Below are 17,586 nucleotides of genomic sequence, written 5' to 3' on the forward strand. Positions count from 1 at the left end.
TATCATGCCATGAATCAGATTCTAAGATGTGGTTAGGAGAGCTTCATTCCTCACTGTCTGAATCAAAAGCATTACTTTTTGACACTTCTAGTTTTATGCTGACCCTGAGGGAGGTCCTGGTTTACCTTCAATTAAACATATTATGTGGGGTTATTTAGTCTAAATATCTAAGGTAAAGCATTAGCTGTAGTACTACTTTTTACCAGTCAGATCCCTGAGAAATTCCACCGGACCAGACCTTTAGAATGTTTAAACGACAACGAATAATGTATTGTGTGAGTAGAATCATCATCCACTGTTAGATTTGCTACTTAGTTTTAGCACAGGCTGGAATATATTTGAAGACCGTGAATGCTAAAGAAAAGAACAAATTTTGGTGCACAAAAGTTTTCACATGTGCTTTGGTAGTTATGGATATGTTGAATAGACACATCAGCAAGGGAGCCATAAAGTGAGTCAGACCAACCAACTCAGACATCACATTTAATTCTGTAACAATACTACAGAAAGTTCAATTGGAGCAGGCTTGCTGACCTCACAGGGAAACGCACTATTTAAGATCAGGTTACCAGATGTGCCAACAGAATTTAGGCAGCTGCTAGCAGAGGTTACCCTGAGTGTTTTAACAGAGAGCATTTACAAGCTAATAGCTCAGACAGAAGAAATGATCGTGTTAATTTTCTTTTTTGTCTTGCTGTGGAACGAGGCTCAAAGTTGGGGAGTCAAGAATGGAGTACTGCATAACTCTATTTGGTTAGGTAAGAAAAAAATTCATTAATTCATTTCATTTTCATTCATTCACTTTGCTGCAGAAAGAACCACAGTTCTTTAAAATGATATAAAAATGTACCATACATCAATAAGGGCAAAAGCTTGCATTGAAATCAATAGGAATTTTACCTGAGTAATTACTACAATTTTGTCTAATTTTCTTAATGTTTTCACACTTATTTTCTAACTAAAGGCTACTCAGGAAAAGAATCCATGAATTATTTAAGTTGAATGTATTATCTGAAAGCATGAGCTGAAATAAAAACTGAGTATTAAATGACAATTCTTTTAATGAAGGAAAAATATGAAAGTGTAAAAGGAAAGAGCTGTAAAAGGAGCACACTAGTTTTTGCATGAATATAACACCAATACGTGGTGTCCTACATGTGAAACTAAAGAATGCCAAGCTCTCTCCACAGATATAATACTTCCTAAATTTCCAGTAAAAATTCTTGGAAAGTGTGTATTGTTTTTTTGTTATGGTTTGATGGCATCATTAAGCAGCTGTGAGGAATAAGTATGAAAGAATGAAGCATATACAAATACTGTGGCAGGAGTCTCTTTGATATGTAGGTAAAAGGGCTTCTGAAAATTATACATTTTCAAATGCAATGGAAAGAACGGTAATACAAAACACATTAACATAAAGAACAACCAAGCAAATGTGTGTCTGAAATGGCTGATTTATGGAGTAATTGTTATACACTATTTTATCTTTTGTAGTACATTATGCATCTCTTAAAAGATTTCTAGCTAGTTTAATTTGTTATTATTATTAGTGATTGCATAGTGGCCAGATTTAAGATCTGGGCCACTTTATTAGGTGCCAAACAAACACACAGGTAAATTTAGTCCCTTCCCTAAAAATCTTGAAAACTAAACGACAAGTGATATATGAAGTATGGGTGGGGGAAGGGAAACATCATTCGTTCTCTCTCTCTCTGTCTCTCATCTTTTCTATACAAATACATTTAAGAAAGAGCGGCTATGTGCAGGACTTGGTGGGGAGGGGAAGTAGTTAAAAAAAGGATTTGAGATATCACAGAGAAGGAGGGCTATGAAGGAGGAGAGAGTAGTGTTTTTATGGTCACCAAAAGGAGGGTGTACTATGCCTAAGGGGCAACTTAGCAGACATTTGTGTGAGAAGCAGTCAAGGCTGGCATTGCTGGCTGACCAGTGGTGGAGAGGTGACATGATATGATACCAGGGTAAGTAGGCTCAGATGGCTGTGAAGAGCCTTTAGGGTGAGGACAAAAAGCTTGGACTTGATATGGGAGAGCCAATAGGCAAATGATATGGTCAGAGCAATGGGCAAGGAAGCTCTTGAGTCACGGACTATCATTTATCATATGTTTGTACAGCACCTAGCACAACTGGGCCCAACTTGGTTGTGACCTTTATGCGCTTCCACAATATAAATGTTAAGTAATTATAACAATAATGATCTCAGCAGCTGCCTTTTGTATGGAGTGAGTGGAAATGGAGTACTTTATTCACCTCCTAGTTTTGCTTCCTCTCTCTTTAAAAGGAAGAAGCAAGGTGGACTGAATCAGGACAACATGGATTACTATGCTTCCCAGTATTGAACCAAAAATACTGGTTTCAGCACCACTTGCAATAAAAGGATTTATAATGATAGTAAAGATGAAAGAAAAACAATGGATCATTCATTTACCAAAAAGGAGAATCCATACAATGCCTCAGACCATAACTTTCAAATATTTTACCCAGATGGCCTGATGTCACAGCTCCAGACCACTGCACTAAACGGCGGGTCTCCACCTACACCCTATAGTTTAATTATTGCAACAAAAATATCGTTACTGGTGCAACTAAAACATAATTCAGTGAACTGAATTACAAATGAAGAGAAGTTTGGCAAAGTTACAACACACACACATTTTTATACAATCAGCATAAAATGTTTCAGCTGTAATGTGAGCAATAAGTAACCACAGTCCCATCTCGTATTGACTGTAGGAAAAAATACCATGTCCAGTAAAACAACCCAGTGCTGATTTAATTAGGCCATAATATATACAGGAAAGAAAGGAACCATTCCTACTGAGATAAATTGAAGCATCTGTAAAATAGGGCATAGTCACATTTGAACTTTCCTTGCCGCCTCTCTTCTGGCAAAACAATATCCAAAACAGAATGAGAAGGTTTTTTTAGTAAAATAATGCACCATAGCAATGACACAGAACTATCATAGCTTGATATCAGGACAGTCTAGAAATGTACATTCCATTCATCTTATTTCTATGCTACCCAATGTATTGTGTTCAAATTCACTAAACATGGATACTTAGTGCAGCTGAATATATTAGCTTTATACTAACATCTTATTTATTTGACTGAGCATTCTGGCATGTTCCAAAAGCAGTTATTGTAAAACTAATAAAAATATCAGAGTAACTTTGCACAAACATTTTTATTGTGTTATACAGGACTGCGTTTTGAACATGGGGGAAGGAGGGGAGTAATACTTTGTTCTAATCAGCTTCAGATAATGGGGAGAAGAAAATAAACTAGAGAAGTATATTTCTTTCATTTTAAAGTAAGTTCCTCATGAGCAAGTTGATTCAACCCAAAGGAAAAAAAAACCACAAGTAAACGCTGAACCTCAGCAAGCACTAAAGTATTTGATCCTTTTGCTTGTTATATTTACAAGGAAATGTGTAAATAGAGAACATACTTTTGCTCAGCTCAGCAGAAAGTGTTTACAAATGAATTAAGGCGTGCAACTAAAATCCATTCCTAGGGCAAGGATCAGTAAGCTGAAACTATGGAGATTAAACATTAGATGAATTTGTGAAACTGATTAACAGAATAAACTATCAAGGGCCAGTGAACTGGTAGGTTGTGGCTTTAGAGGGAATATGGGTAGTGAGTGGTTCTGCAAAACTCAAATGATAAATCTGAAACACCAAGACACTGATTCTGAGCTGCTCCAGTCCTGAAGCACATACTGGGACTTCATGCCACCCTTGCACCTCAAGGACTATAGGGCTACTGGGGGCCAATTTGGCTAGAGCAATCACGGGGACTGCTGTAACTTCCACACTGGATGCAACAGATTCCAAGAGACTATCAACAACCCAGCATAGTGAAATACAGAGTGCTCCGGTCACACATACCCCAGCAGGCCATCACCAAGGTGCAGCGTAAGGAGGGGGAAGTAAGTGGGTGGGGGGATCAGGATGCTTGATAGCCCCATTTCCCTGCTGGAGTGGCATAAAGGGACCAGAACACAGCCCAGAATAAGAGCCCATGTGTACATATTTCACGGTCTTATCTAGCTGTGGTGGTTTTCTTTTTTTTTGGAGAGTGGGAATAAATCTGTGAAACTAAAAATTCTTTTTATCTGTCACATTTTCTGGCTTCACTAAAAAGCACTGAAGTCCAACAGAAAGTTATAATAAGATCTCTGTTCCCTAATATTCTATATTTTATTTTGTCCTTATTCGCACACTAAATATCACTGAAATCAAAGTGGAGTGTTGCCTCAGTAAGGACCGCTGTATTTGGTCTGAGGAGAGAACAAAACTGGCCATTAACGTTTGTGGATTAGCAGCAAAAATGCTAGATTCCTGGGCAGAAGAGAAGTGTCTGCTCCTGGCTTCCTTTTTCTTCTTCATACCTAATATAAGGACATAATGTGAAACATTAATGTACACTAATGTCTTACTGTATTTCTTTAAACTGACCACTTATAACAAAGTTAAAAATGTACATCTTCTGCTTCCCTTTCAATTTCAATTTACTCCGTTCTGTCACTCATTTTAGTGGAACTTCATTGGGTCAAATCTAGCAGTCCTTAACCTTGTGCACAGGGGACCCCTTACATTCAGATCTCACCTGCTGCTATGGAAGTGGGTTTGGGGGAAGGACAACCTTTGCAGCAGCAGCATCCTCCATCCCTGGACTCCAGGGAGAGCTATAGAGGGCCAGCGGTGGAAGAACTAACTATACATTGTTAGCTCAACAGGCTGTGGTACAGTCCAAAGGGCAGTGGTGGATGGAGGAATCCCAGCGAGAATGGTCCCAGTATACAATGCCTCAAATACAGAGGGAAATGATTACATATGCTACAGAGGATTCTTACAGGGCAGGCTGTTGCCTAGCCAGTAGCAACCCTTTAAGAGCTCTCCAGAGGCAAGCATAAAGAATTCTACACTAAGCAGGCCTTTGGACTGTTTAGAACCCTTTACTACTGTCAAGGAAGAGTTCTGAGCTAGGCACCCAGGGAGAATCTATTTTTCTCAGCCAGCCCTCTCCCGCTGCAGAGGATAGCCTTTATAGCTGCTGTAATCAGCTCCAGCAGGAGTGCTTCCTGCTCTCTAGTGCCAGCATTAAACCACTCACTTGGGATGTATAAACTGCATCAGACGTGTTTGTATGTACAAGTAGAACCTGATTCAGCCTTAACTATAGAGACACGATGGTGCCTCAATAAGTGTGTGTGTGCATATATGTATATCTATCATGTATCCTCACTCCTTTATACTGTCTGAGTCTTTGATCTGCAGAGATCAGCCAGACAATGGTTTCACCTCAAGGTGTAGCTTCAAAAAGGTTTGGTCCAAAAGGAGAAATTTGCTTTCCCAAGGAGGGGAAACACTCCTTCCTAGGTTTCAGAGTAGCAGCCATGTTAGTCTGTATCTGCAAAAAGAACAGGAGTACTTGTGGCACCTTAGAGACTACCCAATGTATTTGAGCATAAGCTTTCGTGGGCTACAGCCCACTTCATCAGATGCATGCAGTGGAAAATACAGTAGGAAGTATACATATACATACACACACAGAGAACATGAAATAATGGGTGTTACCATACACACTATAAGGAGAGTGATCAGCTAAGGTGAGTTACTATCAGCAGGAGAGAAAAAAAGAACTGTTTGTAGTGGTAATGAAAATGGTCCATTTCCAGCAGTTGACAAGAAGATGTGAGGAACTGTATGGGCGAGGGGAGGAGGAAATAAGCATGGGGACGTAGTTTTACATTGTGTAATGGCCCATCCACCCCAACAAGAGACTGCTGAATTGGAATTAATTTGCAAATTGGACACCATTAAATTAGGCTTGAATAAAGACTGGAAGTGGATGGGCCATTACACAACGTAAAACTATTTCCCCATGCTTATTTCTCCCTCCTACAGTTCCTCACATCTTCTTGTCAATTGCTGGAAATGGACCATTTTCATTATCACTACAAACAGTTCTTTTTTTCTCTCCTGCTGATAATAGCTCACCTTAACTGATCACTCTCCTTATAGTGTGTATGGTAACACCTATTGTTTCATGGTGTGTGTGTGTGTGTGTGTGTGTGTGTGTGTGTGTGTGTGTGTGTGTGTGTGTGTGTGTGTGTGTGTGTGTGTGTGTGTGTGTGTGTGTGTGTGTGTGTGTGTGTGACAAGTACTTCCACTCCTTCCTAGGAAACTTCCTGAAAAAGCTCAGTCTTGTCTGGCATATTGTTCAAAAGAATCCTTTGCAGCTCATAACACTTCCCAGCATTTACATTAGTTATGTCTCCCCTTTAAAAAGTTTCATACAATAACACATAAATATTTGCCTTTTTCATAGAATGAACTCCTAAAATACTTAAATTTAATTCAATAAAGTTTAACTTAAGTCTGTTCGGTTTGTCTAGGACATGGCTGGACATTGCCATATCTGTCACAATTATATCCAAAAGTATATTGTGATACCAGTCAGGAAAGATCACCTCTTAGCTTAAGTGGTATATCCCACACTCAGTGTTTCTGACAAGAGTTTATCATTGCTAGAGCTGCTGCTTTCTAAGTAAATTTGTTAGTCTCTAAGGTGCCACAAGTACTCCTGTTCTTTTTGCTTTCTAAGTAGTAGTTCTGGGAATCATTTCAGAAGTATGTTGACTCACTTTGGTTCAAAAAGCCCCCCTCTTGCAGAACTCTAAAATACCCCTGTGTTGGGAGGGACACAAATTTCCTGAAGCTTTCTAAATAACATCAAGTTCAGTTGAATATCTTGTTTATGTTCTCACCTGGGCAATAGCCCAAGCTGCAGTTCCTGATCAACTGTTGGCAGCAATGAGGTCTGATATCATCCAGGAAGGGAGGCCAGTTGGGATATATTCTGTATTCCTACGAAATACTAAAACTCTGCTTTGATCCCACAGAGCGAGCAGCTGGAGTGTACCACAGGGAGGCACGGGCTGGAAAATATCAGCTCACCTATGCAGAAGCTAAAGCAGTGTGTGAATATGAAGGAGGACAACTAGCCACATACCAGCAGCTGGAGGCAGCAAGAAAAATAGGTATGAAAGAAAATGTGCATTTGAATGTGCAGTCACTTGAATCTGACATCACACATTCAATGTTGCCAACACCTGTGTTATTGCAAGTGTCATGAATTTGGGGGTGGCTCTTGCAATCTTGCTAGAAAACACAGGCAGCTCAGGAATTTTGCTTGAACTGTATGCAGTTTCCCCCTTGATTGCTAGAGGCTGCTATGTGACTTGTTCTGCAGATAGTTGTAGCGGCTGCTTGCAGTGCTAGAGTGACTCTTTGTGCTTTGTATGGGACGGAGCCCTAGAGTGGAGCACAATGGAGCAGCCTATTCCTTGAGCTTGGGAGCAGCAGCCTCACTCTCAATCGCCTCACCACTAACTTTACACGAAGGGGGTGCTATTGGAGATAGAAGCTCTGGACATTCCCCTTCACTGCATTTTCTTAAAAAAAGGATCAGTGCCTCAGGAACTTCTTTTAGAATGTCTTCTTCTAAAATTTTCATTTAATCAATCAAAACACTTGTTTTTTATAGTGTTTATCCAAGACATCTTGCTAAATTTGCTACATATATACTGAGAACAAATAGTCCAGCAGAAAGATTGTTCAGTGTGATGACAAGTGTTTGGAATGAAATGTTGAATGAGTGCAGACCCCACTGCCGGTGTTATCTTGCTCCGAGTGAATGTTAAAACTTTTGTTCAGTGTTTCATGATCAACTCATTCAGAACATTAAGTTATTGGGAAAAATCCTCCATTGTGAGGAATATGTAAGTATCACTGTTGAATCAAAACCTGGCAGTAGGCACGAGCAAACATTAATAATTTTTTGTTGTCGTTTGTGACTATTTCACAACCTGAAAGCCACCACAAAAGAAGTGTTCTGGTTTTTTACTTTGAAAATTTGGTAAGCTTATGAAAGAGCTGTTTTGTACTAACCAGTGAATAATTTTGAATTTTTTGAATATTGTTTTTAAACTCTCAGCCATAACATTGTATTAACAAGTTGTTTTTTAATTCAATAAGCATTTCTGTTTGCCTTAGCTTATGCTTTGTATATACCTTTTTATCCACCCGAAGAGCCCAGTCCTGAAAATCCTTATTCACATGAGTAATGACTGAGTGAGGTTGTAGGATTATAGGGTTACCATATTTCAACAATCAAAAAAGAGGACGGGAGGAGCCCCGCCCTAGCCCCGCCCCTGTCCTAGCCCCACCCCCGTCCTGTCCTAGCCCTGCCCCTGCCCCTTCCACTCCCTCCCACTTCCTGCCCCCTCAGAACCCCCAACCCTCCCCCCCACTCCTTGTTCCCTGACTGCCCCCCAGGACTCCACCCCCTCCCTAAGCCTCCCTGCCTCTTGTCCCCTGACTGCCTCCTCCTGAGACCTTCCCCACATCCTAACTGGCCCCCTAGGACCCTACCCCCTACCTGTCCCCTGACTGCCCCAACCCTTATCCACACCCCCATCCCCTGACAGCCCCCCCCAGAACTCCTGACCCATCTAAACCCCTCTGCTCCCTGTCCCCTGACTGCCCCCTCCTGGGACCCCTGCTCCTAACTGCCCCCCAGAACCCCACCCCCTACCTAAGCCTCACTGTTCCTTATCCCCTAACTGCCCCTTCCTAAGACCTCTCTCCCTAACTGCCCCCCAGGACCCTACTCCCTACCTGTACCCTGACTGCCCAAAACCTTATCCACCCTCCCCCAGAAAGCCCACCCCGAACTCCCGACCCCACCCCCCCGCTCCTTGTCCCCTGACTGCCCCCTCCTGGGACCCCTGCTCCTAACTGCCCTCCAGAACCCCACCCCCTACCTAAGCCTCCCTGTGCCTTGTCCCCTGACTGCCCCCTCCTGGGACACCCCCCCCACCTGTACTCTGCCCAAAACCTTACACCCCCAACCCCCAGACAGCCCCCCCCAGAACTCCCAAACACCCCCCCAGCTCCTTGTCCCCTAACTGCCCCCTCCTGAGACCCCCTCCACCTGTACCCTGACTGCCCAAAACCTTACACCCCCAACCCCCAGACAGCCCCCCCCGAAATCCCAAACACCCCCCCCGCTCCTTGTCCCCTAACTGCCCCCTCCTGAGACCCCCCACCTGTACTCTGCCCAAAACCTTACACCCCCAACCCCCAGACAGCCCCCCCCGAACTCCCTGACCCATCCAACCCTCCCCCTGCTCCCTGTCTCTTGATTACCCCCCCCCCAGAACCTCCCTGCCGCTTCTCTGGCCCCCTGCCCCCTTACTGTGCTGCAGAGCAGCGCGCTCGACAGCGGGGGAGGGCAGCAGGCTCGGAGCTCCAGACGAACAGCCGGCGATCTGTGAGTGCAGGGAGGGCGGGGGAGGGAGGGAGAGAGAGGAGGGGAGTGGTGTCAAATTTCAGGAGGGAGGAGGGGGGAGTGCAAGCAGGGCTCTGGCTCTGGCTGTTGGAGCACCGGCTGCTTTGTAAGCCGCGCGCACGCTCTGCATGGGGGGAGGAGGGGAAGTCCGGACATTTACAAATTCCCCCCGGACGCTATTTTTAACCCGAAAAAGCCGGACATGTCCGGGGGAATCCGGACGAATGGTAACCCTAGGATTAGGAACTAAAAAGGAAACAAAGCAATCAATGTATTATATTTACATGACTAATCTGACATCTAATTTGAATACAACGGTTGGTAATGTAATTTCTAGGGTGAGGAAGCTTTACTGTCCATCTGCATCTGATTTTTATTTTTCATTGAGAAAAAAATTTATTGTGGAGGACAAGAAGTGACTTTATACTCTGCATTCAAAATTCTCCATGCAAAAGACAGCAATTGCCTCAGTACTATGATCGGATTTGAATTACATAAACTAGATTTTGGCAATAAGAAAAAATGTTGTTAGTTTGAATGAGGCAATAATTTTTATAATGTTTCTTGCTTAAAGTGAGTTTTCAAAACAGCCATGATACTTTCCTTCTGTCACAGGTTTCCATGTGTGTGCTGCTGGTTGGATGGCTAAGGGCAGAGTTGGTTATCCCATAGTGAAAGCTGGATCCAGCTGTGGCTTTGGAAAAACTGGCATTGTTGATTATGGGATTCGCCTCAACAGAAGTGAGAGATGGGATGTCTATTGCTACAACCTTCATGGTGTGTTTAAAAAAATCCAGTGTTGCTTAATTACATGCCTTTTACTAAGTCAAATAATTTTTTAAGGTTAATAATAGACCGACTGCTAGCTAGTGAATCAGTAATATGACTAATGTTTGGTTTGAGCATTGGCCTGCTAAACCCAGGGTTGTGAGTTCAATCATTGAGGGAGCCACTTAGGGATCTGGGGCAAAAATCAGTACTTGGTCCTGCTAGTGAAGGCAGGGGGCTGGACTCAATGACCTTTGGAGGTCCCTTCCAGTTCTATGAGATACGTCAAAATTTTCCAATTTGGGTGTGTACATTTATGTGCCTAAATTTATTATTAGGCCATGGGTGATTAGCAGCTACTTTTATTTAGATGGCTAACATTATCTCAGCTTGTACAAACTAAAATCAATTAAATCAGTTTTATTTTGTGGTTGCACACACTGCAGCAGAGTATTTTTTTGTTTTAAAATGACAATTTTCATGGGAGTATGGGAAAAAAAATCCAGAGGAAAATTTTCAATTTGTCTTCTATTTGTAAAAGCTTGTTACTGCTACAATTTGGCCCAAATTTGAGTTGTGATTATCCCTTTAATAAGCGTCCCCTTTAATTGTCTGGCACAGTGGAAGGAAGTTTAGCTATACTTAAAAGCAGATTAACAATAAGGATGGGCATGTTGATTTACATGTAAGGATTTGAAGAATGTGTATGTATCATTAACATGGATGCCCAGCAGTACTATGACAAGGTGCAGGGACAATATCAGTTCCCCAGTGATCAGAAGGTTAACTTCAGTGGAGTTGATTTACACCAGCTGAGGTTCTGGCCTATAGATTTTAAGGCCAGAAGGGACCATTCTGATCATCTGGCTGACCTCCTACTTAACACAAATCATAGAATTGAGTTTGAAATCCAAACTAGGGAGTTTCTGACTGTTTGGTGATCTTAGTCTTTTGTTATAAATACACAATCTTGAAGGAAAATATGTCTCTGACTGCAATTGCTTTTTTTCCTGCATGTCAGCTCTCAAATACCTCCCCAGATAAACACACAAAGAGATGCCAGTTAGATATTTTCCAAATACATTCTTTGGGCGGTTGACAGCATGATTAACCAGAGCTGTTTACACTTAGAGGCTGATTTGGGTCCCTCCCATTGTGAATAAATTTCTTAATACTTGATGGAGAATATTGTTCAGATTTGAGAAGATTTGCCTGTTTTCATGGGGAAAGGGCAGCATCCCGAGGAGAGGACGCTAAGTTGTCTCTATTTGAATTAAGGCCTGCGGAAATATTAACAATGTTGGCAGTACATTGTGCAACAACTTGTGTTTGGGATGCAAGTCCTTCCTGACCAAGTACCTGTGCTGAAGAATTTACAATCAAAATAGACAATGTACAAACTGAGGGCAAGTCTACATTAGAGGCTACATTGGTGCAGCTGCACCACATCTGGTGAAGACACGCTATGCCAACGGGAGAGCACTCTCCTGTCAATATAATTACTCCACCTTTGTGAGACGCGGAAAAGCTATGTTGGCGGGAGAGCATCTCCCATTGACATAACGCCAGCATGGACAGCACTTAAGTTGACATAATTTATGTCGCTCGGGGGGTGTCCTTTTCACACCCCTGAGAAGATGTAAGTTACATGGACTTAAGCGGTAGTGTAGACCAGCCCCGAGTGCTTGGTCCTCCAGGCTTGAGCTGTTGAGAGTCCTCAACTTCCACTGAAGCTAATGGGAACAGGTGCTCAACATCTTGAATGATAAAGCCCAATGGAAGGGGGAATAGGACACAACAACAAAAAAGCAGTCTAACTGAATGGGGATGAGGGCTAGAGTTTGTAGATATTTTGGATGGGAAGTATTTTAAGGAAGGACTTGAAGGAAGAGAGACCAGGTTGGAAGTAGGGTGATTTATAAGTGCAGTTGTGAGACCTATAGATGGACTTAGCTTGACATCCCAATTTTCTTTATACAAAGCACCTAGCATCTGATCTGAAGCCTATTGAAGTCAATGAGAGCACTTCCATTGTCTTCAATAGACTTTGGATTAGGCCCCTAGTTGCCAACATATCAACTCCATATATACTATATTCTCTATATGTGTGCTACCGTGGGTACTAGTTCAGAATGATGGGGTTATAGAATATATGAACAGCACTCAAGAGTCTTGCTGCTATTATACTGGGTTGGTTCTGTGTAAGATTCAGTCAGAAGAGCTAATAGACAAAAAGGCATGACAAATCAAAGTCTATTTTTAGTCACATTTAAAGTCTATTTTTATTTTTCTCTTAGCAAAAGAATGTGGTGGAATCTTCACAGATGCAAAGCACATCTTTAAGTCACCAGGCTACCCAAACGAGTATGAAAATAAACTAATATGCTACTGGCACATTAGACTAAAGTACGGACAACGGATTCATCTACAGTTCCTGGATTTTGATGTTGAAGATGACACTGCTTGCATGGCTGATTTCTTAGAAGTCTATGATAGCTATGATGATATCACTGGCTTTGTGGGCAGGTAAAAATAATTTCCACATCTTTATACATATATTTCAAGCTATATAGTTAAAATGTTCAAGATATAATATTTCATTGACAGTACGCTCAGAAAAAGACCACGTTGACCAAGTTGCATTTACAGAAGTGCTTCCTACATCACTCCTGCATCTAATATGTTCTTGAATATTCGCAATGATGTTGCCTAAACCATCTCCTCTGGCACTACTAGCAAAGGCAACCTGCAAAGATTTTTTAAAAATTAGGGTTTTGCCCTTTTTTGCTTCTTTATGAAATATAAAGAAAGCCTGCAAGATTTTCTCAACAACTGCTTATTGTTACCCTAAAAAGACAAGTATGTTCATCCATCCCTGGCTTTGGTGGAAGAGCTCTTGGAAGTCTCAGAGCACAATTAGTGTTTGCTCTAACACCTTAATTGAAGGGATGTGGGAGGGGGGATGAGTTATTAGCAAAAATAGATTTAACCCAAAATGTTATTCTTTACTGAAGCGAAATAAATATTAACAAAAACAAAACAAAAATGACCCAGTAACCCAAGGAGTTTTAAACAGACTGACAATCTGAAACATTGCTTTCCTGCTTACTTGCTCAATTTTTTTACTCTCTTTGCTCTTGTGATGTTGTCACTGGTTCCCCCGCAATCATAGTTTTCCATCTTAGAACATCTGAATTTCTAATGAAAAAAAACACCCTTAAAATTCTCACTGCTTTTCATGCCTCCTTTGTACACCATCAAGAAGCAAAGAAATTATACAATCCCCTTTTTCTTTTTCCCTTGACAAGTCCCCTTTAATACATTTTCCTGATGTCTAGCCTAAGGTTGTCCTCCCTCAGCTTCAGGTCATTGTTCCTTATGAAAATGAATAGCTCTTTGCCTTCTTTTATTTCATTTACTTTCTTCAATTATTGCAAATTTTGCTTCCTGCATCCTCTTTCTTCTCTCCTTCCTCACTCGCATTTGTGAAATAGTGCAGATAAAAGTATGTAAGCCAATGATATAATTGTATGTTAGAATAGACCCCAAAGAACAACTTAGAACTATGGACCATAACAGAAAGGGGGACTCCATCCTTCTCTGTTAAGGTATCATTGTGGCATGTATGTTATTCCATATTTACACATTTAGTCATGAACCATTTACAATCTTTTTTCAGGTACTGTGGAGATGAACTTCCAGATGATATCATCAGCACAGGTAATATTGTATGTACTGCTCATAGACAAAAATATCAGCCTACTAGGCCAGGGGATCAGATATTCAAAAATTAAATGCCCATTGCATGGCTAAAATGTCATAAGCCACCATGCAAACCTTCTAGCATATACTTTAGTCAACACTTTTTTGCTTAAAAATAAGTGTAAAGGAAGAGACATCCTGGAGAAGTCTAGTTTAACAAAGAATTAGGGACCAATCCTGTAGGCTTTACTCAGGCAAAATTCCCTTTTACATCAAAGTGACTTCACTGATTTGGGAGTTTACATAGCATGTCTGTATCAACAGCCTAGTCCTACAAGCCCTACCCACATACATAATATTGAGTCAATAAGTATTCCCATTACTCGGGAGTCAGGATTGCAAGACTCGTATTAGAGAGAATATGTCTAAAAATGTCTCTGGCATTGGGGAATACATTGTATCTTTGGGTTTTTAACATAGACACCAACTTCCTCAGTTCCCAGGGGGTGCTCGACCCCTGGTCTGCTCCAGACTCCACTCCCATTCCACCCCTTCCCCCAACCCCCACCTAGCGCCTCCTCTTCCTAAATAACTTTGAGGATTTGGGCCAATGTGCTTATTTATCATATCTAATTTAAGGGTGTCCCTTGCTTATATTAAACTGGCCCTGCCCATAGTAAGCAATGCTGATCCAACTCCTGAAGGTCTTACTCAGTATTTACTTGAGCAAAACTCTTGTTGATATTGGGGGTGAATCTTGAGCTCCTTGCTTAGTTTTCAATGAGATTCACCAATATTGATTTCAATGTTGTCTGAATAAGAAGTGAGTAAGGATCTTAGGATTTAGATCCAAGATTTGGGGGGAAATACTTCAATAGCTCTTGGGAAGGGAGGAGTGAAGAGAAAAATTCCAAAGCAGCACTTTTTATTCAATAGCAAAGAAATAACTTTTCCCCCCTCTCTTTTGCCCTAGGAAATCTCATGACCTTAAAGTTCTTGTCAGATGCCTCAGTGACCGCAGGTGGTTTTCAAATTAAATATGTTGCTGTAGACCCACCTTCAAGACCTAATGATGAGAAAAATGCAACTTCCCAAGGAAACACAAACTTCTTGTCTGGAAAATTTGGCATTATGTGAACAGACAGATCAACATCACAGAAAATGCAGTTGGAATATAGAGTTATTAAATACAAATACCACTTGAGATACCTGTTTTGTCCAATAAGTTACAGCTATCATACTATATTTGGGATAGCCAGCAGCCACAGTCGCTTTTTATCTTATCCTTCTGACTTTTATAACTTCTGCTTTATGTAACTTTTCTTAATAAAGAATATTGGGAAATAAATTAGAAAACTGTACTTAAATTATAGACAATTGTTTTCTAGATCACAAGGAGTCAGTGAAACTAAGAACATAAGAACGGACATACTGGGTGAGACCAATGGTCCATCTAGTTCAAAATCCTGTGTTTCGACAGTGTCCAATGCCAGGTGCTTCAGAGGTAATGAACAGAACAGGTAATCATCAAGTGATCCATCACCTGTCATCCACTCCCAGCTTCTGGCAAACAGATGCTAGGGACACTCAGAGCATGGGGTTGCATCTCTGACCTTATTGGCTAATAGCCATTAATGGACCTATCCTCCATGAACTTGTTTGAACTAAACCGAAGGATTCACTGTTACCATAGATTTCCCAACTAATTGTTTTTCTACATTATCCACTCTTTTTCTCTCACCCCTGGCACCATTTCAGCTGAAGTTTTGGGGGCCTGATATTTCAATCCTTCTCCCCTCACTTTCCTTCATTCCTGTATATTTATTGCTGTCCGAATTCTCCTTTCCCTATTCTTGGTTCCTTTCTTGCTGCTCTCTCTCTCTCTTTAAGCTAACTCACTTCCAATGCCTTTCGAGTAAGTCTTGCCTCATGAGAGTTTACTTCAAAGTGCAAATTCATCTTGAGAGTTGGCCTGTGATATATCCCTGACAAACCCATATGTAATGGGCTTCTAGAGCCAGAAAGTAATAAAGCTGCATGAAAAGCACTGAATCTGTAATAGTACTGTCCTTGTGATTTTATTGTGTTCTGGATCATACATTATTTAACAGATTTGTAAGGAGTTTGTCTTCCTTACCCAGTGCAGAGTTATTCAAGCCTTTTTCTGTTCTTAAACCATATTTATTAAAGGGCAAAAAGATGAAAGATTCTCTGTTAATGAGAAACTGAAGCACCAAAAGGAGTTGTCCATCAACTATCAGCAAACACTTTTTCAACCCTGTCAACAGGCTTCATCTTGTTCACACCAGTTCTAAAACTGCATTATGCTGAATTGATAGACATGTATCCATTCTTGATATCAGTTTATATCTGTCTGTTAACCCCCTGACCCCAAAATATCATTAAATCTACCTCTGTTTTAATCATGTCCAACGTTTCCAATCTGTGCTGTTTTGTTTTTTTTCTGATACTTTTAGGTATTTTTATTGACTTTTGTGTTTAATAATTAGGGACAGCTGGCTCATTTGGTAGTAGTAGTGTGTGTGTATGTATGTATACACACACACACACATATACATATATATATATAAAATCATAATATATTATTTATTTTATATATATATATATATAAATCAGAAATTAGTCCAATCCAGTGCCCATTGAAGTCACCTGTAGTCTTTCTACTGACTTCTTCAGTAGGTGTTAGAGCAGATGGCAAAGTACTTTGTTCCTTGGAAAAGTTCCGAGCAAGAATGGGAGACCTTTAGGGCTAATCAGCCCTCTCACCAAATAATTTTCAACACTACAGCATTAACAGTTCCTGGGTACTTTCAGTGTACTTTAGTTTGGGGGGGGGTTGTTGTTTTTAACTTTAAGATGAAGCCAAAAACATACTACAAGTAAATAAGAGTAGAGACAGCATCCACCAGAAAAGACCATTTTCATTTCCAGCATGTAACATGAGAGTTACAGAAACAGCTCTGTTTTTTAACTGTTCCAAAACCACTGTATGCTGGCAGCCATTACAAAATCCAGTTATCCTCTAGTTTTGTAATCCATAAATGTTCCCTTTCCAGCTGCTGAAATGGCTATATCATAAATAGCTCCTTTCCTTTGGGAATCTGGATTCCCCAAAGCTAATATAATATATAGTAGTAGTAACTGTGTAAGTAAGCTAAAATAAATTAAAGCCAAGTGGCCTTTTCCCATCACCACCACTCTTCAAAAGTTATGTTATTTTCTGGCTCTTATTTGCTGGGGGTTCCTTCATCTCTACATCACACACCATTCCTTTGTTATTCTCAGACATGCACCTATATGTTTCTAAAACACCTCAAAAAACGGACTAGGATACAGTATGGACCCTGTTATCAGAAGAGTTCCTGATGCTTTGAACATTTCCGATACAAATCAGTAGCACTGGGAATGACTCAGAAATGAAGTAACCCAGAAAATACAACATCTGAAATCCCCTAAAGAGAACAGAACACTACATATAAAATTATAATTTACATAAAAAAAAATTCATAACTCTGTTGAGCAATAATACAACTATTCCAGCCTCTCATTCCAAATTATCTTACTATGTGCATCACATTAGTACTGGCGGAAAATAAGTTTCATATAACTATACTTAATTGAATCAAGATGCACTTATTAAGAACTGAATCAAATTTAAATAAATAATATTTTCTAAATCCTGCCCTCTGGTGGACTGAATGAGGCCACAGACAT

The 17,586-nt window shown here is 40.7% G+C and overlaps 1 protein-coding gene across 1 annotated transcript; it reads left to right on the top strand.

Moving 5' to 3' along the window:
- The first annotated feature begins 509 nt into the window (after nt 1-509).
- Nucleotides 510-16,279, top strand: TNFAIP6 (TNF alpha induced protein 6). Its single transcript, XM_005296454.4, has 6 exons — nt 510-758; nt 6,932-7,069; nt 9,997-10,158; nt 12,447-12,675; nt 13,829-13,869; nt 14,825-16,279. Exons 1-6 carry the CDS (start codon nt 665-667, stop codon nt 14,986-14,988), a joined length of 828 nt encoding a protein of 275 aa, XP_005296511.2. The 5' UTR covers nt 510-664; the 3' UTR covers nt 14,989-16,279.
- Nucleotides 16,280-17,586: the final 1,307 nt, after the last annotated feature.

This window comes from Chrysemys picta, chromosome 11 (assembly GCF_011386835.1).
Source record: "Chrysemys picta bellii isolate R12L10 chromosome 11, ASM1138683v2, whole genome shotgun sequence".
NCBI lineage: Eukaryota > Metazoa > Chordata > Testudines > Emydidae > Chrysemys > Chrysemys picta.